Source organism: Diceros bicornis, chromosome 4 (assembly GCF_020826845.1).
Source record: "Diceros bicornis minor isolate mBicDic1 chromosome 4, mDicBic1.mat.cur, whole genome shotgun sequence".
Lineage (NCBI taxonomy): Eukaryota > Metazoa > Chordata > Mammalia > Perissodactyla > Rhinocerotidae > Diceros > Diceros bicornis.
Window position 1 is genome coordinate 51,160,517 of NC_080743.1, and position 22,134 is coordinate 51,182,650.

Here is a 22,134-nt window from a genome sequence, read left to right on the forward strand (position 1 = left end):
CAAACTTAAAAGAGAGGAATATTTGATGGATTTATCTAATTTTGAACCAATTCTTACCTAACATTACTGACTGAAATTTAAAATAACATTTAAATAGCTGTTTTGACAAATAAGTTTCTGGTATAATATCCTTTGTACTTACAAGAATCTTGTGAGGACCATATCAATGAAGAAAACTTAAGGACAGAATGTTAAGTAATTTATGGGATGATCAGAAAAAAACGTTGAACTTAAATCTTGCTTTTCATAATCTCATTGCTTTACTTTGGCTTCATAATCATGGAGTCATAGATTTTCCAAAGCTTGAAGGAACATTAACGTGTCAATCAGTCCAAACCTTCTTCCACCCATTTTGCTAAAGAAAATAAACCCAGGGAGATTAAGTGACTTGTCACATCACACAGCCAGCAAGTGGCAGAAAAATCTCTTGACCTCTGGTTTTCTAACTTCCAGTCTAGTGCTCTTTCCAATACACCAGTTACCATACAAAATCCTCACACGCATTGTGACAAAGAATATGCAAGGACGCCAGGAAATCACCTAATAATCACAGAATCTCAAGTTTCTTCCTAGTTCCCAGAAGATCTCTCAAGAGATGTATGGCAAAGTGCCTAGCATTGAGATTGCACTTGGAAGACGTTTAGTAAATGTCTGAATGAGTGAAGTAAATGTCTGAATGAGTGAATATATATTTATATATAAATATATTTTTTTTTCTTTTGCCATGAGGGTAAAATTCCAAACATTGACGGGACAGGTTGAAGGCCATGTTGATGCTCTTGGCACGGCAGATTAATAGTAACAGCAGTGCTCCCAGGCGCAGGGCAGGACGAAGCACTTTGGCCGCTTCCTGTAATTCCTTCACACACCTGCTACATACCGGTCCACACTGGGGCATGAGGGGGAACCAGGGTGGAAGATGCACCGACACTTGCTCAAGTACCGCACTGCCAGAGCGAGGACGTCAAGAAGCTCCACCGATTTAAACCGCCCAGTTGCTAACAAGACCTCTAATTTCTCCGCTGGCCCCTCGGCTTGCTGTGAGGTAAACAGTAATGGGACTACGAGAAGGTGGGCAGTCCCAGAAAGACCAGCCCTCTGGTCTGTGATAACCTCACACAAGGCTTGGCTTCCGCGTTGCTCGGCAACAGCAGTAGGACGTCAATCCCCAGGAGCCAGGGAAAGGCGGACTGGGCCGGCGAGAGCGCGCTCCTCCCACCAGTGGCGCGTTACGTCAGCACGCATCCTTGCAACGTAGCCACGCTCCGAGTAGGCGGGCAGTCTTAGGCGAGGCGACCTTAGGATAGAACCGGCTCGATACTCTGCAAGGGAAACGGGACAAGGGAGGCAAATGGAAGGAGGGAGGAGGGACGAGAAGGACCTACGGGATGGGAAACCGGCATGAGAACGGCCAGCTTTGGTTACCTGGGAAGCGGGAGCAGGTTCGCGTCCTTTATGAAGTGCCCGGATGAAGCTCCGGAACACACACGCCTTCCGCATTGAGTGCAGCGCCATCTTGAGAAGGGCGGAGCCGTCTTGTCTTGAGTGACGTCTGCTCAGGGAGACCGTTCCAGATTCGCGGGTCTTTTTGTTGCCGCGCATGCGCCCATGCCTTCGGGGCGGGGGGCAGGGCGCCGCTGTGCTGCTGCCGGAAGAGTCTGCTCTTTGCAGAGCAGGTGGGGATAGGAATCGGGTGGGGCTTAGCTTTAGTGTTTCCTTTGGCGACCCAGTCTTTGCTCAGGCTTCCTGGAGAGAAAATCTCCTTCGGGGGATATTAGTAGCAGCGTTTTAGACCGGAAGAAAGTCAAGTAAGTTGCCTTTCGGACCCTAGTCATCCTGCGGCAGCTTCTAAGAAGTTTCTCTAGCAATGGGGCCTCCCCAATCCTCTTAGAGGACAGTAAGTGGTCTTTTGAGACCTATGTGGCCTCATTAATTATTTCAGTCTGCAAAGGTTTGTTGAAACCTACCATCTGCTAGATACTAAAGGTGCAAAGAAAGACATATCTTGCCTTCAGGAAGTGTACAGGCCTAATGGAGTAGCGGATAAATGATGCACTGTTTGAGGTGTTAAAGAAGCAAACATTAAGATTGGAGAGGCGGAGTGATTAGCATTGTAGTGCTTCAACCTGGTCCAGGGTAGGCTACAGAAGGTGATACCTGATAGAAGAAATTGTTTTGTGTTTTGGGTTAGATTATGAGAAGAGTTAACACAGTACTCCTGCTTCTGTTAATGCACACAAAAAAGCTCCCAGACAGATTAGAATCTGTCAGTAAAAATATAACTGGAAAAGATTCGTCAGAATTCTTTTGTGTGTTTTGTTGTATTTATCCATTGAACAAACACTGAGAATTACCATATTACCATAAGGAGAGGTAGGAGATAAATGGAGTAAAGATGGTCATACTCTTAAAGGAACTGAAATCTAACAGGTTAAGATGAAATTTATAAATTAAAACCATATGTTAAAATCTCATAAGAATGGTACAAAGTACTGGTGGAGTTAAGCATAATTGGTGTAATATAGAAATAAGCAGGGAAGGAATTATAGGGATAAAGGCAAAAAAAAAAAGGCAACTGAAGAAATCAAATCTCATCTTCAACAAAACTGATCAGTTTGATTTTGTCTCACTTCCAAATGTGGTCTGGGGCTCAGGAGAGAGGTCTGAACTACAGAACAGATGGTAATTGAAACCAAGGAAATCTTTGAGACCACCAGGTAGAGTTTGTGGAATAAAAGTGGTCAGATGATGGAAATTAAAAGGAGTAGCCAAAGGATATTTAAAACCCCAAATAATGTAGTATTAGTGAAACCCAGGAAAGAGACCTTGCTAGTGGAAGTGATGATTGATCTTTATAAAGATATACAGAATCTCTTGTAAACATGCACTTTTTTAAAATAGCTAAGTGTTTTGTACTCTATATATATTCAGCAAAGCATTAAAATACAGTTTTTAACAGATACATTGTTAATTAGATTCAGTGACCCTAGGAATTAGCTAGATTAGACTTGAGACATCCTCAGCCATCCAGATTGTAAGCTAAAGCCTAGCAATAAGATGAGGGTTATAGCAGAAAGCTGTCAAGGGGCCTGCCCGCTTTATTTCTTCAAGCAGTAATATTAGTCTGTATCTACCAAGACTCACGTGACTGATAATATTTTCATGGGAGATATTTCCAAGTCATACTCCCACTGAAGAAGGTATATCAGAACACAAGGGTAATCATTTCAATATATGTGTTTTTTTAAATAAATAATTTTCAAACTTGGGCCCACCTCAGTGGTGACCTGGTGCCTCTTGAGTGGCACTCAGCCAACGAGGTTGCTTCTTGGACAAGGACTATATTTTGTATTTCTTACTTTTCCTCTAGCACCTAGTATAGTCCCTTGCACAGAGGAGACAGATCTTTTGAATCTAAATTTTATTTTCACAAAGTACATAACTAATTGTCACTGGTTGATATACTTTTAACAGCCAGAAGGGACAGCTGACAACAGAAAAGACAATAGACCTGTTAAAAGCAAGCTAGTTTTGTCTGCTTTTGTTCTTGTTTTACAAGGACATTCTGAAACCTTTTGGTGTTGGGGAAAGTATCACCAAAAAGCTCACCATAATCTCAGCTCACCATCTTCTGCTCTTCTAAGTGCAGTATATTCAGCATATTTTACTAAGTATTTTAAATGTTAATCGTGAATCTTCAGGAAAAGATATGTTATTCAGTGTATCTTCTAAAAGGAAATTGTCTGATATACTTTTGAAATGTTTCCATACAAAATGGTTAACATTTTAAAAGTTTGCATATTGCAGGATTAGTTTGATTACATGAAAAGTTCACTTAATGGTATATTTCATTGTCCAATAGTGTTGTTTAAATGAAGCACCACTGTATTTATTGGCAATATTTTTCCATTGCTATCTTTTGGTAAGCCAAAAAACTTTAGTGAAATGAGATATAAATGTTGTATTGAAAGCAGACCTTAGATATACTTACAATTAAAAATTTTTATAGTCGTATACGTATACCATGCACTGTATGTCTACATGTGTTCATACTTACAATTTTCGATACTTGTTTAAAATTTGATTTCTCATCAACACTTTTATTTTATAGTAAGTTCTGGTAATTTTGCTCTTGCCTTAACATTCCCTGCAAATCCCGTCTTGCTTGAAACAATAGATTAAAACCAGACTGGCAGTTGGGGAACGCTTTCTATTGCTACCATGTGTGTCAGAAGAAAGGATTAGGTTTCCTTGTCCAGGAACATCAAGGGGAACCTCCACCTCTGCAGACACACCTCTATTCCTCAGTAATGGAGAGTTTATATCTAGTTAGATTTAAATGGGATAAGGAAAGAGTTTAAATCCACTCTTAGCTCTAGTGGTATAATCAGCCCTCAAGTCTCAAAGTATCCAATTTTGTTTCTTTAATTTAATTCTAAGTGTCAGGTTGGTATTAGATGCTGATCAAGGTAATGGAGAGTTACTCTACACATTTATTCACTTAAAGAAGAATTTTGCAGAATGCAAAGACTAGATGGGTCTATGTTCAAAACTTAAAGCACAATCCATTCACCTATGACCTTTCATTTATATTGAATATGTTTTTCAAATATAGAGGAAGAGATGCCACGATGAAGGCGATCCTTTCTCTTCAGAATTTGGGATACAACTACAGTTCTATGGCCATGCCATCTTATGCTGGACAAATTATAAGGACCTAAATGAAAGTGAGAGTCTACCCTTGAGTGAGATAACTTCCAAGAGTCCTGTATGTGGGAAAGCATAATAATGATTTGGAGATTTTTCTTTTTCACCTTGGTCTTAATTCTAGTTCTACCCCTCATTTTATAGCTGATGAAACTGGTCCAAAGATATTAAGTACCTTGACAGAAATCACACTTCAAATAAGAGCAGGAATAGAAAGAACTTTAATCTCCAGATGAGTGCTCTACTTTAAGTGACACCATTGTACAGCTGAAGTAGGTAAGGCCAGGGCTGGTCCAAGTAGGGAAAGGTTTCACCTAAAGGCATATCCTTATGTCACGCTTCAAGATCAGAGCAACTAAATGGCTGATTTTTAGAGGGTTGATGCTCTCATCTCTTCACCCCTAATGCTTAATTAAAAGATGCTCTTTCCCTCATAGTTTTTGGGGAAGTACAAATTATAGCATTTTGTTGTATGAGGATAATCATCAGGAAGCTCATCTTGTCTTTGGGAAAGCTACTTAGGGGCCTTAAGGGAGGCATTACGATCACTTTTTCCTGGAAGATGCCCTCTAGCAAAATTAAGGGAGAGACTGGGTGATGTGCATAGCAAAATCGAGTTTTTCTCAGAGTACCCTTTCCTTAAAAATTAAGGGCCAAGGCCCTAGTTTTTTCCAGATTCAACTTCTTAACTTAAGGACTCTCTTTCCTACTCCACAACAATGAGGGCATTTTGATTGGGGTTGAGAGAAGGTGGGAGGCTCAGGAGAGTCAAAGCACATGTAAGTGAGTAATTTGCATGTATTGATCTTCAGAGAACTGACTCTATTACTTGTAGGGTCCTTAGTGTGCAGTTCTAGGAGAAGGACTGATTATATGGGGATGTTGCAGGCCCTGGGATTCCTGTTCATATTTAATATTTTCTCTCCATACTCTTCTTCAAGCTGCTGTTTCAACATTAGAGTACAAGTCTTTAGAGATGACAGAGAATTGCTCCCTTAATTAAGTATGGGTCTAGAATGGAGAGAATAAGTTTGGAGAAATGTAAGAGACTATTTTCAATGTACACCATCCCCACTGTTCACCTTGTCTTAGGACATATGTTCCAGTGAGGAAATGTAGCCTAGAAAGTAGCAAATTAAAGTTTTGAAAGAGCATTTTACTTTGTTGTCTCTCTCTGCATGCCGTATCTTTTCCAGATGGTATGTCCCTAAAGACAAGCTCTATATGTTATCTGCACACTCATTCTATTTTTAAATGCTTGGCTGTCAGCTACTTCATAACTGGGGTGAACAGGCTTCCCACTTCTGAGTTTATGCTTTACAAAAAGAACTACAGCAAGGTCTCCAAAAAGCTTCTCTCTGGAGTGTCTTCTAGATAGGCTCTTTTCTATTTTGTCTATGTAATGAAACTACCCTAGATCTCTTCCCACATCCTGTCTATCTGGTGTGGTGCTAGGATCCTAGCTGTGGCTGCTCAAAGTCAGACACAACGCTTAGATCTTGATCTTTCTGAAAACAACATCAAAAGATGCCTTGATCTCTCTGAAAACAGTGAAGATGTTAACCTCACTATCTCAGTCAAATCCCATCTTGACCAGTCAGATTCCATTGGACTTGCCAAAACCCACTGACAGTTGCAATCAGCTATGTTTTTCTTCAGTTTTTGTCAGTAATAGGTAGACTGACCATGCACTCGGAGAAAATCTGCATGCTAGCACCATTAGTGATCTTAGTGAACTGTTGAACATTCATGTGCCTCTTTTTCTTTATCTGCAAAATGAGAAAAAAATAGAAGGCCTAGATGACATACATTGTAACTCCTGTGGTTCTAGGAACCAGTTTCTGTTTTGTCCCACATAAGATTCATTTCAAGATACAGAGAAAGGCATTACAGTCAGGATCCACATTTCAGAGCATATCCCCTAACCCCATGTCCATGGCAGATACTGAGACACAGATATTGAGAATGGGCCTCAAAATTTTTCTCAAGACCATCTCTATCTCCAGGAAGCTACTCGCAACCAAATAAAACTGGCCCTTCTTGTCTCCCTGGTATTGCAAGGTTAGGTTTATGAAAAACAGAGACTGTGAAACTTTTTTCACCCAACCGTGAACATGAAGTGGCTTTCCACAGATCTCTTCTCGAAGGGTGAGTGGGAAGAGGAGTAGGAAGAGTATCTTGACCTATTCTCGTTCTCTCTAGCTACTTTAGGTAGCAGTTCCCTTAATTCCCAACTGTATTTCTTTTTGTTGTTTCTCAGAAATAGACTCGTTATTTTGTAATTGGCAATCACTGTGATTTATATGATAGCTGCTAACGCAAGAGAGAGTTCTAGGAGACGGTTACCCAACAGGTGCTATGGTCTTGAGGAGAGGAATGTAGCCACTGTCCACTCACAGCTTGGCAGATGTGGGGAACGAGGTGTGTGGGAAGGGGACCACGGGGGGAATAGCCCTGTCTCTCTCTCCTTCTACCCTCTGGTCTTCTGATCTTTTGGTTCCTCACATTCACTGAACCTTGGGGTAAAGGAAGATGATTTATCTGGTCCATAAAGGTCAGTCCTCCCCCCCACCCCAAAACAAAAAGAGCATGCAAAATGGCAGGCAGTGGATCTGGAAGCCAAATGGAAATATTTAGTACAGAACTACTGTCCATTTACAGAACTAGACATATAACTGTAAAAAATATGATAATAATCTAAATCTTTTGGGGCCATTCCCATGGCATAGTGGTTAAGTTTGGCGCACTCCACTTCGGCAGCCTGGGTTCATGGGTTTGGATCCTGGGCACGGACCTACACCACTAGTCAGCCATGCTGTGGCGGCAACCCGCATGTGAAATAGATGAAGATGGGCACAGAGGTGAGCTCAGGGCTAATCTTCCTCAGGCAAAAAAAAAAAAAAAATCTAAATCTTTTTAGGGTAACTTTCTACCCAGGCATTAAACTTGAAGGCAAGACCATGTTTCATCTCTAACTTGGCAAAGTATATCAGAGGAGGGCTCAATAACTATTGGTAGGTTGATTAAATGAACAAATGAATACATGTGAGGGGAAGGAGGGAAGTGTGCAGCGGGATATTTTAAAGATAGAAAGTGCAGAGAACTGGGAAAAAAATTTTAAAGCCTAAAATAAGCCCGGGAAACATTTTTTAAATCTCCCATATATGCTTGCTTTCTTGTGGTTTGTTCTTTCCACTGAAAAGCAGAATGCATAAAATATTCTGATTAGTTGAGAGTTATTACTTAGGTTTCAGCTAATGTATTAGATATAAATCTAAATTACTGCTTTTCCTCTATTCTTCTTCTCTTTCTGTTTGGTCAAATCCCTGTGAGAGGGAGTAACATTCCTGTGGTGGGTAAAATAATTTCTATGGAAATTATTCAAAACACAATTTTTGTAAACACTATGTGAAGATATGATTTATTTCTGGATTCAGCCCTTGTGCTTGCATCATCTCCCTGTTTATCATCAAATTTTCTATTTGCCACCATCTCTTTTTAAGGATCTGTCCATATCAGTTTTTCAACTAAGAGGATATACTTCTGTTAGGAAAGTTGAAGCAATGGGAAGCAAGAGAGAAGAGATTGTGTTCCAAGAGGCGATGGGTGTACTGAAAAGCACACTGGACTTTATTCCTAGTCCCAACTCTGCCATAGCTAGCAAAGTGACATTGGAAAGTCCTTGACTTCTCAGCCTGCTTTTTATCTGGAGAAATAGGAGTGGTTGAGCCAGCTTATTCTCAGGGTTCCTTCCAGCTCTTAACTATATACGCTTATGCTCACGCAGGTGTCGCATTTTCAAGCCAAAGATCTCCTGGTGCTTTGGAAATACACCCACAGGCCGATAGGCTGAAATATCCTCCCGTTTTGACAGATGGTCCTGCTGGGACCTCAATGATTCTTTAATTATTACACTGTGAATCTGTGGAAGACCTAGGAACTCCGTCTTGGGTAATCTGGTGTTGGAGGAATTGAACCGAACTGTGAACTGTGACTAACTTGAAGAGAGTGTTGTTAGTGAAAAAATCATTAGGTAATGAATTTAAGACAAAGGTGAAACAAAGAGTCTTCTCATGAGGTGGGGCAATTTGGGAGCTAGTGCCTGGGGAGAGAGCGTGGGGGCAGAGCAAGAACTGGAGGAGATGGGAGAACCAGTTAGCTGTACAGGTTGACAGGCAAAGGTGCCAATAGTTTAATTCATTCACACTATTCACTCACTCAGAAATCATTTAATGCACGCCTACTGCATGCCCGTAAAACTAAAGGACTAAGAAGGTAATCTTGTGTAGCCACCAGTACCACATATGATACTTCTTGTATATTATCACATCTATCACCCTCTTTTCTTGGCTCTAGTTTCTGAGTTCCCACTCTGAAAACTCAGAGACGAAAAGAGTTGGAAAGCCAGTATTCTACTCCCCCTCCCTCCCATCCTGCCATCCTCCCTTCCTTCTTCCTTCCCATACTTATTGACCACCTGCTGTTAACCCAGGACTGTCTAAGATACTGGGGATCCACGGAGGATAAAGATGTGGAGCCCACCATGGAGAAACTGAGTATTGCAGGGAAGGTTTCTTGTGAAGTTGTTAAAAACAGCAGGATGGATGCCATTCTGGAGCATGGACATGGTAGTGTAAACTCAAGTCCCCCAATTTTTAAAATATTAGCAACTAGATAACTCAGTATGAGTCCACAAGGTCACTGACAGAACGAGGATGCACTTCTTGGGGCCTGTCTCCTGCTTGACATGCACAGCTGCCACACCAGCCCTGGCTACGCTTATCAATTATATTGTCACTGCTGGTTATCACCTCAGTAAGAACAAGACCCACATGCCCAGGGCACAGAAGTTCACATGAAATAGGACTGTGGTTTCTCCTGAGAGAATAACATCCCTTTAGAAGTTATTTTATCCCTCCTCTCCTAGAACTGCTTGGGAATCAAGGAGGGAAGGAAAAGAAGGGAATCTCTAGCCCTGACCTTTACTGTGTTAAGAAGACTCCACTCCAATCCTGCTCCCGTTCCTTTTGTTAAAATAATAAGGTCTCTTTCCCTGGAACACTCAGCTTAACTCTCATAGATTCATAGACCTTTCTAGTTGTCTGATGTTTAACACCATGAGGTGCTGGGATGGGGTGGAGTGGGGAGACATGGTGCTAATAACACATGAACACCGGTTTTTGAGGGCTTGACATTCTGTTATTTACTCACCTAGCAAATACTTACTGGATGTCTATCATGTGGAAGGCACCATGCTAGGTGCTAAGTACAGAAAGCTGAATGAGATACTGTCCACACTCTTCAAGATAACAATTTAATGAGGGAGACTGCAAAGAGCAAACAGAATTTCAGAGAAAACATCTTTGTATCAAGAAGATCTTTTAATTTCCTTCAAATCACACTGCAGGGGCAGTCCTAGCTCCACTACGTACTACCTGTATAGCCTTGGACAGGCTTCCTAAGGGTCTGGGCTTCCATTTCCTTATCCGAAGATGGAGTCAAAGAATCACGTTCCCTGTGTGCCCCTGCCGCTCTGAGACGAGTCCTGAGCTGGCTCCTGAAGAAGGCAGAGTGGAATTTTAAATTGGAAAGAGGAGCAGGGTGCCCTTAGGAGGGATAACTGCATGAAGGAAACATAGAGATGCAAGTGAATAAGGCGTACAAAAAGGCAAAAGTAAAAAGAATAAGGTATTAACACATCTCCCTGCTTCCACCCTTGTCCCCTTCAGTCTATTCTCAGCAGCCAGAGCAACGCATTAAGATGTATGTCAGATCGTGGTCACCCCTAAGCTCAAAACCCCCTGGTGGCTTTCCATGTCATTTGGAAAAAACCCAAGTCCGTACTAAGACCTATAAGGCCCTAATGGTCTGCATTCCCCATCCCAGCCTCCCTTTCTGGCCTCCTTCCTCATCGCCTGCCCCTAGCTTGCTCTGCTCCAGACATACTGGTCTCCTCATCAGTCCCCAACACTTATCACCATCTAACATATTTTACTTAATTTATTTTCTCCTCTAGAATGTAAGCATCATAAGAGCAGGGACTTTTGTCTGTTTTATTCCGTATCCCTGAGGGTTAGAATGTGCATGGCTAATAATATACTTGTTAAATGAATTTCCCCAGTTTACAGATAAGGAAACTAAGATCTAAAGAGGGAAAGTGAATGAGGTCAAAGTGCTCCTTAGAAGGAGAAGCTGGACTAGTTAGTACTTAGATCTCCTCTCTCTCTGCCCCCAGGCTCTATGGTAAAACAGAATAACAGACTCCAGAAATGTCTACATCCTAATGCCTAGAAACATGGCAAAAGGGACTTCTCAGATGTGATGAAGTTAAGGTCTTGAGATGGGGAGATGATCCTTTTGATTGTTGGCTTAACTTCTGACATTCCTTCCCTCAGCCTCTTCAGCTCTATTAGATTTATTTATTCACTCATTTATTCATTGACTCAACCAACATTTGCTGTACATGTTAATATATCTCTTTTAGCAAAAGAAAAAGGAAGGATGTGAAAGGAGAACTTTTGCATCTTTAATTTTTTAAAAAGCAGTGAGATGAAGTATATTTGTTTTACTTTGATTTGAGGATTTCCAGTGTTTTTTAATTTAAAAAATAGAAACAAATATTTTCTGAGAGATACTCTGAGCCAGGCACTATGGTAGATGCTGGAGATAAAAGATTATTCTTAAACTACACACACGCTTACAGCTTAATAGGGGTGACAAGTGAACGGAGGATTGCCCCACCTAAAGCAGGTGTCACCTGGGAGAGAAGCGGCATTTTGGTGGAGGTCCGGACAGTTGGGATGGGGGCGGGAGTAGAGGATCCCCAAACTAACATCTCCAGAGAGTAGTCTGATGTTATCAAGGTTTGGGCCCTTTGGGCTTGCCTATCCCAGCCTCAGGGGTTCTGCTAACCAGAGCCAGTTGTTGGGCGGGTGCCTTTTCCCTCTGTCCTGGTGTCCCCGCCTGGGCCCTTCATTCACTGCCTCTCACGCCCTGCCATAACACAGGCCTCTCAGGCCCTTTCCCAGGAATCTATTTAGAGCCAGCATCCTGTGCGCTCATGAGGAATCACAGCCTGTGATGAGATACAGGAGGGACTTGGAAGAAAACATGATGAACATGGACAAAGCCAAGGGGGTAAAAATGGATGTTTTCATTTGTTTTCCCCAAACCGGATGCTTTCACACTGCCTTCTATAATCCAAACAATATGTCTTTCCTTAACATACTGTGAAGACATAGTGGCTATCTATTATAAAGCCACATGAGACATGTTCTCCCAAGACGGGGTTAGCACCCTCCTGGTGCTCCCTCAGTACCCTGTGCTTCCATATTTTATAGGGTCACCGTCTCCTGGCTGTCTGTGTTCTCTGTGGACTCCTAAGGTCCTTCTAAAGCAGCGACCAGTCTTGCCTGAGGTTGTATGGCACATATCCTGCATACAGGGAGTGCTCAATCAATAATTGCTGAATTGAATTGAATAGTGTAAAATAACGTAGGTACTAGTTTGGGCAAATTTGGAAACATCTGAAGTCAAACTCTCATTTTAGAAGGCTGAAAAATAGTTTTCAATTTTAATTGATTATTTCTAAGAAAACATATAAATGTTCTCACAATTCTCAAATTCATACTATTCACCAGTGACATTTTCAACCTGATTTGACAGGCTGAGAAGGGGGTGCAGATTAAGTACATAATAAAAATTATGTTTTAATTGCCCTCTAACTTCTCGTTATGTATGAAGAACGAACACAGGATATATGAGGGAAAAATGCTTTGAAAATTCTAAAGTGGGTTGCAGATGTTAGTTTATGTTTTCACACAACTGAAAGAGAAACTGTCCCTGCGCTCAGTCACTTGCAAACTGAAGCGGTCGTCAGTGTTTGGGTGGGACAGAGGAATGGTGGGAGGAACAGTTACTTTTTGCACAGAGCATCAGTTGTTCTGGGCTTAGCCAGGATGCAGGTGGTTCGCCCTTGCTGGGATTCGTCAGGGATGGTGGAGGGGGAGTACTTAGGCTTTGCTTTCACCCAATCGGCAAAGTAGGGTTTCAGGAAATCTTTGAACAATGACACTGTTCGGGTACCTACTTGGGGAGGTCAACTGCATGATGAATTTTTAAAACTCAAATCAAGCAAGTGACAGTGACACATACCATCCCTGACTTCTCAGAAGCATTTGACGCCAGTTGTCTTCTCTGGCAAGGATTGCTAGCCCTGCCTCTGTAATGGCCCAAGGAGTCTGCAGTTCTCTAGGGGAATTGCAAAATACTTTTAAATATTCTAAAAATGAATTTAAATATTCATTTTATTTTAATTTACATATGCCATCCAGTACTTTTAGAAGATGTCGGTACTGTGGAATGACATGGCCAACCACAATATGTTGCAACTCTGAGATACAGCTGTGAAGTCTCTTAATAAGATGCTGATGGTCTTGCAGTCCAATGCTATCTGATTTTCCCCTTGGCCAGCTGTGAGTCTTAGCCCATGCCGCTCTCTCTGTGTGCCTGTAAAAAAAATTTGTAGGTCCAAGATGATCGGATATTATTTCATAAAGCCTTAGTCCAGTGAGTTCTAGTACTTCTTAATCTTTCTCAAATAAATACTGGTCAAATCTTCCCCAATAACAAAGTAACTCAGCATCCACATTTTACAATTGTAATGTAATTTGGTATGAGAAAACTATTTCCTGGTCTCCAGGATCTAGAAAGTAAACATATAACATTTAGGAATGTTAGGCTCATGGTCAGGAAGGCAGATGCTCTGCACATCTCCATCCTAAGCTCTCCATTTCAAATTTCTTGCTCCTCACCTTTTTGCTTAAGCATATGTTAGTGTGTTGCCTAGGGGTTTAAATATGTTGTTATAACACGACTAAGAATTATGTAAGACAGAGCCTGACTTGCTTTTCTTTTCCCTTCCAGTCCTACTATAACTTAGACAAAATTCAACCATTTTCTTCCATTACGTAGAATGGCTGTTGACAAGGAAGGATGTAGAAAAAGGAAAACTTTCAGAGGACAGTGGGAAACAAATGCATTGTGATTTGTTTAACAGGGAACTATAAGTAGGCGTCATACCCAAGAACATGGAAATTGCTTATTTAAAATACTTTTTGTTCCTATTATTTATTTATTTTCTTATTTTTTGTGAGGAAGATCAGCCCTGAGCTAACATCCATGCTAATCCTCCTCTTTTTGCTGAGGAAGACCAGCTCTGAGCTAACATCTATTGCTAATCCTCCTCCTTTTTTTCCCCGAAGCCCCAGTAGATAGTTGTACGTCATAATTGCACATCCTTCTAGTTGCTGTATGTGGGACACATACATACATACAGAAGCGGTGCATCAGTGCGCACCCTGGATCCGAACCCCGGGCCGCCAGTAGCGGAGCACGCGCACTTAACAGCTAGGCCATGGGGCCGGCACTTTTTTTCTATTTTAAACTCTAAAGAAAAATACAAAACAAGAAGTAAAAGTTCTGTTCTCCAATATCCTACCCCAACTCCTACCTCCCACTGCCAAAAGAAACACTGTTAGCCATTTGTTTTGCATCCTTCTGGAGTAAGTCTATGCGTATTACAAAGGTGTCACAAATACCCACATGCTTTCTTTCCCTACAAGCTCTACAACTTGATTTTTTTCCCTTATTGTGTCTTAAGCATCTTTACGTATCAGTAAACATGTATATCTCAGTTTAAAAGAAAATTACAAGCTTCATAGTATTCCACTGAATGAGAGTATCATTATTTGTTTATGCAATCTCTTTGCGGTCGACATTTGGATTGTTTTTAGATCATTACTATTGCAAACAATGCTTCAGTGAACATCTTTGTAAATATATATTTGTACACATAAGAAAATAATATCTACAGGGCAAATTTCTAAAAGTGGAATGACTAATTCTGAGATTATATATATTTACATCTTGATAATTATCTTCTAATTTATCTGCAAAGAATAACCAATGTATACAACTAGCAGCAATGCATGTTTCCCACCTGCTCTCATCACTGGAAATTTGTTTTTATAAATAACAACATATAAACACTATCATAAGTTACCTCTCTCATTCAGTGAAAGATTTACTTTTTGCTTTTATAGACATCTGTACTATGTAAACGTGATATGATGATGATGTTTTCTTTTGTAATTAAAAAAGATTAAAGAGATTCAGAACACTTGTTTATAACTGTTTGGGGAATAAAATTTCACTTGTAAAGTAAACCCCAGAATATGAGACCATTCACCAAAAGAATACCATGGGAGGGAGCAGTTGGAAGCACGTCTCTGTTTGATGAGGGCAGGCTGATGGAAGGGAAAGGAATACTCCTTACAGGCTGCCCACTGGTGAGAACTGGGGTGGGTAACCCCGTGGTATCAAGATGCAGGAGCCCAGAGATAGCAATAACTCTCTTGCAATTTTACTATCTCCCCTTAAGGTCATAGCCCTGGAGTGAGAATTTATTTTTACAGGATACATCTATAATGCAAGAGACAATGGTTGAGAAGTACTGCACTTAGTTCTCCTTTCTTGCACCGTAAGGGCAATACAATCTGTGCTTCTTGTTTTAAATTCTTCTAGGATAGAGTGTGCTCAATTCCTCTTTTCCTCACATACACTGGAAAACTTGGATTTATCTCCAGGTTTACACAGTTTCTTTCGTTTAGAAAACCCATATGTCCCACTCTCAGAATCATTACTGTGGCAGAAGAGTTTTTCAGGGCAAGAATTCCTTGTAAAACGATATCCAGATTCAAGGGAAAACATCTGAGTCACAGCAATTTAAAGCCCAGTCTGGTCTGCTACAAAAGATGTTTCTGTAACATGAAGTATCTCATATGCAATTGGTAAATAGGAAAATAATGTCAGTACAACATGAAATTTGTGGAACTCAAACATGATTTTCCTAGGCAAGGAGCGCTGGAATAGCAGGAATAAAATTACCACCTTCAGTATGTAAGGAAAAACTTTTAGTGTGGCTGCTGCTAAGCAATATTTCTTTCAGCTGTATTTTAAGAAATTTAAAAACAAGTGTTTGATTGCTGGTGGTAATGCAAAATTGTATAAACCCAATGAAGTGGAATTTGACAATGCCTAGCCTTTACTCTTGGTTATGGGCTGAATTGTGTCCCCTCCCAAATTCACATGTTGAAGACCTTACCTCCAGGACTTCAGAATGTGACTGTATTTGCAGATAGTACCTTTAGAGAGGTAATTAAGGTGAAATGAGGTTATATAGGTGCACCCTAATCCAATGTGACTGGTGTCCTTATTAGAAGAAGAGATTAGGACAGAGACGACACACAGAAAGAAGAAAGACCATGTGAGCACACAGCAAGAAGGTGGCCATATCTGCAAGCCAAGGAGAGAGGCCTCAGAAGAAACCAAACTTGCCGACACCTTGATCTTGGATTTCTAGCCTTCAGAACTGAAAAAATAAATTTCTGTTCTTTAAGCTACCTAGTCTGTTGCGTTTCGTTATGGTAGCCTAGCAAACTAATGCACTCTTGGACACATACTCTGGAGCTATACTTCCACAAAAAACGAAACAACATATAATTAAAATTATTCATTGTGATAATATTTATGGTAGCAAAAAAAAAAAGAAACAAACTGATTTCCTTCCACAAGAGACTGGTAAATTATAGTATATCCACAGAATGGAGTACAATGGAGCCGTAAAAGACAGTGAGGAAGACCTTTGTGACCTCATATGAAGTGATTTCCAGGATATACTCTTAATTAAAAAAAAATCAAGGTACAACAGACCATACACATATATGTTATGTTATATACATATGTGTTATATACATACATGTTATGTACATATATATGTTACCTTTTGGTTAGAAAGAAAAATAAAAATATGTGTATTTGCTTATTTTTGCAAAAAATAATCACAAGAAGGATAAATCAAAAATGACAATGGTACATGATATAGAGTGAGGGGTAGGTAATGAGCTAGAGAAGATAGGAATGGGAGTGTCATATCCCTAGTATATCTTTTTATGTAGTTTGAATTTTTGATTTATATAAATGTTTTACAAATTCAAAAATAAATTAAATTGAAAAGACTGAAAGAAGCTAACCCTAAAATTGAATACAATCACAAAAAAATTAACCTAACCATTTATCAAATTGATAATATAACCATGCAGGTAAAAAGAATTAGAGTAACTTTTGAACACAGTAATCTGAATGGGATATGGTCTAAGGATCAAAAGATCTGTAACAAACTCTGGAACTTAATAGATTTGTTGCTAGGATTGGTATTGGAGTACTGAAATTATTTTATTTGTATTGTAGGATAGAACAAAGAAAAAATATGTTGAAATAGTTGGGAACTTGGATTCTCCCTGTTTAAGAAAAGAGATATAAATGCACAATGGGGCAAGATGAGGAAGAACACTGAATTGGAGGACACCATTATGTCCTCGGTGTCAGTAACATTAAGCACACCTAGAAATTGGGTCTTGGCTTCTAAATACTGCTCTTCACTAAAAACAACAAGGCTTCTGGACAAACGGTCATTTCTAAGTTTGGAGCAGGGAAAGCACAAGATGAGCCCAGAATATATTGTACCAGAAATCAAGGGAGTGCTTCAAGACTAAAAAAGACGTCTAAAGGACACAGGAGCAGTCCTGAAGAGGCTCCCAATGGCCACATCTGAGACAACTTGAGCATCCTGAGGAATAATATATAGCACATTAATAATACATTACATAATACATATTATAATAATATAATAACATATAACACATGTATTTTTTAAAATCCACATGTCCATAGTGATACTAAGAAAAAAAAAAAAAAAGCAAGGCAGGAGGAGGGAGGAAAGCTCTTCTTTAAGAAATTTTTTTTTTTGAGGAAGATTGGCCCTGAGCTAACATCTGTTGCCAATCATCCTCCTTTTTTCCTTTTTTCTCCCCAAAGCCCCAGTAGATAGTTGTATGTCATAGTTATATATCCTTCTAGTTGCTCTGTGTGAGATGCTGCCTCAGCATGGCTTGATGAGCAGTGCGTAGGTCCACACTCAGGATCCAAACCGGTGAATCCCAGGCCGCTGAACTGGAGCACGCGAACTTAACCGCTACGCCACTGGGCCAGTCCCAGGAAAGCTCTTCTTTATAGAAGAATGCCAACAAATAGATATAGAAGGGATGGTAAAATTACAAATTTACCATTTTGCAACCACCAATGCAATAAGCGATTCTAGTAAAGATCATCAGTGGTGGATGTTAACTAGACTTATTGTGGAGATTGTTTCATAACATATACATATATCTAAACATTATATTGTGCACTTAAAACTAATATAATGTTATATGTCAATTATATCTCAATAAAAAAATAAAAGACTGAAAAAAGAGATCATTAATGGTAAACTGTTATTGGAAGGTGGAGTATTAATACATCTCAAAACATTACATCACAGATTGCTTATTAATTACAAAGGAAAAAGATATCTTTACAATGAAGAAATTCAGCAGATGCCACTTTACCAAGTAATTAAACTTAGCATCGCCGATGGAACAAATGACATTAGGTGTACCTGATGTGATACAATGGGAAGTGTACATTACCTATGTAGTATGCATGCCAAAAATATTTACCCTCTATACAAACTTGAGGAACCAATCAGACAAATCCAGATTGTTGAACATCCTTCAAGACTACTGGCATGGGCTTTTGAAAAATGTCAGTGTCATAAAAACGTTTAAAGACTTGGGGGAGGGGGACTGTTTTAGATTATAGGAGATATAGGAGACATAGGAGAAAACTAAACATAACCCTTGATTCAATCCTGGATTGAAAAAAGAAGCAAGAAAAGGAAATTATTGGGTCAATTAAGGAAATTTGAATATGGACTATATATTAGGTAATATTATTATTATTATTATTTAATTTTTTGTTTATTGCAGTAACATTGGTTTATAACATTGTAAAAATTTCAGGTGTACATCATTATACATCTATTTCTGCATAGATTACATCATGTTCACCACCACAATACTAATTACAACCCATCACCACACACATGTGCCGAATTATCCCTTTCACCCTCCTCCCTCCCCCCTTCCCCTCTGGTAACCACCAATCAATCTCTGTCTCCGTGTGTTTGTTTATTGTTGTTATTATCTACTACTTAATGAAGGAAATCCTACGGTATTTGACCTTCTCCTTCTGACTTATTTCACTTTGCATTATACCCTCAATGTCCATCCATGTTGTCACAAATGGCTGGATTTCATTGTTTCTTATGGCTGAGTAGTATTCCGTTGTGTATATATACCACAGCTTCTTTATCCATTCGTCCCTTGATGGGCACTTAGGTTGCTTCCAAGTCTTGGCTATTGTGAATAACGCTGCAATGAACACAGGGGTGCATGTACCTTTACAAATTGGTGTTTTCAAGTTCTTTGGATAAATACCCAGCAGTGGAATAGCTGGATCATATGGTAGTTCTATCCTTGATTTTTTGAGGACTCTCCATACTGTTTTCCATAGTGGCTGCACCAGTTTGCACTCCCACCAGCAGTGTATGAGAGTTCCCTTCTCTCCACATCCTCTCCAACACATGTTGTTTCCTGTCTTGTTAATTATAGCCATTCTGACGGGCGTGAGGTGATATCTCATTGTAGTTTGGATTTGCATTTCCCTGATAGTTAGTGATTTTGAACATCTTTTCATGTGCCTGTTGGCCATCTGTATATCTTCTTTGGAGAAATGTCTGTTGATGTCTTTTGCCCATTTTTTAATTGGGTTGGTAGTTTTTTTGTTGTTGAGATGCATGAGTTCTTTATACATTTTGGAGATTAAGCCCTTATCAGATGTATGGTTTGCACATATCTTCTCCCAATTCTTAGGTTGTCTTTTCGTTTTGTTGATGGTTTCGTTTGCTGTGCCGAAGCTTTTTAGTTTGATGTAGTCCCATTTGTTTATTTTTTCTATTGTTTCTCTTGCCCGGTCAGACATGGTGTTTGAAAAGATGTTGCTAAGACCAATGTGGAAAAGCGTACTGCCTATGTTTTCTTCTAGAAGTTTCACAGTTTCAGGTCTTACATTCAAGTCTTTAATCCATTTTGAGTTAATTTTTGTGTATGGTGTAAGGTAAGGGTCTACTTTCATTTTTTTGCACGTGGCTATCCAGTTTTCCCAACACCATTTGTTGAAGAGACTTTCTTTTCCCCATTGTATGTTCTTGGCTCCTTTGTCAAAGATTAGCTGTCCATAGATGTGTGGGTTTATTTCTGGGCTTTTGATTCTATTCCATTGATCTGTGTGTCTGTTTTTGTGCCAGTACCATGTTGTTTTGGTTACTACAGCTTTGTAGTATATTTTGAAATCAGGGACTGTGATACCTCCAGCTTTGTTCTTTTTTCTCAGGATTCCTTTAGCTATTTGGGGTCTTTTGTTGTTCCATATAAATTTTAGGATTCTTTGTTCTATTTCTGTGAAAAATGTTGTTGGAACTTTGGTAGGGATTGCATTGACTCTATAGATGGCTTTAGGAAGTATGGACATCTTAACTATGTTAATTCTTCCAATCCAAGAGCACGGAATATCTTTCCATTTCTTTGTGTCTTCTTCAATTTCTTTCAGAAATGTTTTGTAGTTTTCGGTGTACAGATCTTTTACCTCTTTGGTTAAGTTTATTCCTAGCTATTTTATTCTTTTTGTTGCAATTGTAAATGGGATGGTATTCTTAATTTCTCTTTCTGCTACTTCATTGTTAGTGTACAAAAATGCAACTGATTTTTGTATGTTGATTTTGTATCCTGCAACTTTACCATATTCGTTTATTACTTCTAAAAGTTTTCTGGTGGATTCTTTAGGGTTTTCTATATATAAAATCATGTCATCTGCAAATAATGACAGTTTCACTTCTTCCTTTCCAATTTGGATCCCTTTTCTTTCTTTCTCTTGCCTGATTGCTCTGGCTAGGACTTCCAGTACTATGTTAAATAGGAGTGGTGACAGTGGGCATCCTTGTCTGGTTCCTGTTCTTAGAGGGATAGCTTTCAGTTTTTCACCATTGAGGATGATATTAGGTGTGGGTTTGTCATATATGGTCTTTATTTTGTTGAGGTACTTTCTATATTAGGTAATATTATTGTATTAGTGTTAACTTCATTGGCGTGGTAACAGTAACATGGAAAGATAGAATAATCACTTAATTTTTCCGATACACGCTGAAGTACTTAGGGTTGAAATGGCATAATATCTGTAACTTCATTAAATGGTTCAGCAAATAAACAAATAATTTCTTGAAGTTTTATAATATTAGGTTTTACATTTTGATGTATAATCCATATTGATTTAAATTTTCAGTATATGGTGTGAGTTATGGATTGAAGTTCATTTTTTGCATATAAATATAAAACTGTGCCAGCGCCATTTATTGAAAGACTATGCTTTCTCTACTTAATTGCCTTTGCACCTTTGTCAAAAAACAGTGGACCATATATGTACGGGTCTATTTCTGGCCTCTCTATTCTGTTCCATAGATTTGTTTATCTTCCTTGACACCAATACCACACTGTCTTGATTACTATGGCTTTACAGTATGTCTTAAAGTCAGAGTGTGTAGTTCTCCAACTTTCTTCTGCCTCTTCAAAGTGTTTTAAGTATTCTAGGGCCTTGTCATTTTCACATAAATTTTAGAATCAGCTTGTCAATTTCTACAAAAAAGCCTGTGGGTATTTTGATTGAGAGAGCATTGAATCTATAGATCAATTTGGAGAGAACTGACATCTTGAGAATAGACAATAGAGAGAATCTCAAGAATCTTCTGATCCATGAACACAGTATATTGCTCCATTTGTTTAAGTCTTTTAAAATTTCTCTCAGCAATATTTTGTGGTTTGCAGTATACAAATATGAAACATCTTTTGTCAGGTTTATCCCTAATTATTTTATATTTTTTGATGCTGTTGTAAATGTTATTTTTAAATTTCTAATTGTTGCTAGTATATAGAAATACAATTGATTTTTGTATATTAATCTTGTATTCTGGAAGTTTGCTAAACTCACGAATTAGTTCTAGTGGCTTTTGGAGCTTCCCTAGGATTTTCTACACAGATGATCATGTTATCTGTGAATAAAGGCAGTTTTACTTGTTTCTTCCCGATTGGATGCCATATTTTTCTTTTTTTTCTTTTTTTTTTTTGCCCATTGAACTGGCTAGAACCTCCAGTATAATGTTGAATAGAAGTGGTGGAACAGACATCTCTGACGTAGTCCCGATTTTAGAAGAAAAGCGTTTAGTATTTCGCCGTTAAGTATGATGTTAGTTGCAGGGTTTTCGTAGATACTATTTTATTAAGTTGATAAAGTTTTCTTCTATTCTTTGTTTGCCAAGATTTTTTTTTTTTTTTATCAGGAATGGATATTGGATGTTTTCACATACTTTCCTCTATCTAT

General features: G+C 39.2%; 1 protein-coding gene and 1 long non-coding RNA gene across 4 annotated transcripts in view; one reads left to right on the forward strand and one right to left on the reverse strand.

Annotated features, from left to right (window-relative positions):
• The window catches only part of WARS2 (tryptophanyl tRNA synthetase 2, mitochondrial), a 77,963-nt gene extending 76,433 nt beyond the window's left edge, over positions 1-1,530 (reverse strand). For all 3 annotated transcript variants that reach the window (XM_058538919.1, XM_058538918.1, XM_058538920.1), the window contains exon 1: positions 1,426-1,530. In XM_058538919.1, the coding sequence (XP_058394902.1) occupies positions 1,426-1,515 (90 nt within the window). In that variant the 5' untranslated portion in view covers positions 1,516-1,530. The remainder of the gene's footprint in view (positions 1-1,425) is intronic.
• The window catches only part of LOC131404354 (uncharacterized), a 36,705-nt gene continuing 15,842 nt past the window's right edge, over positions 1,272-22,134 (forward strand). The window contains exon 1 of the long non-coding RNA XR_009219781.1: positions 1,272-1,808. This is a non-coding gene — a long non-coding RNA (uncharacterized LOC131404354). The remainder of the gene's footprint in view (positions 1,809-22,134) is intronic.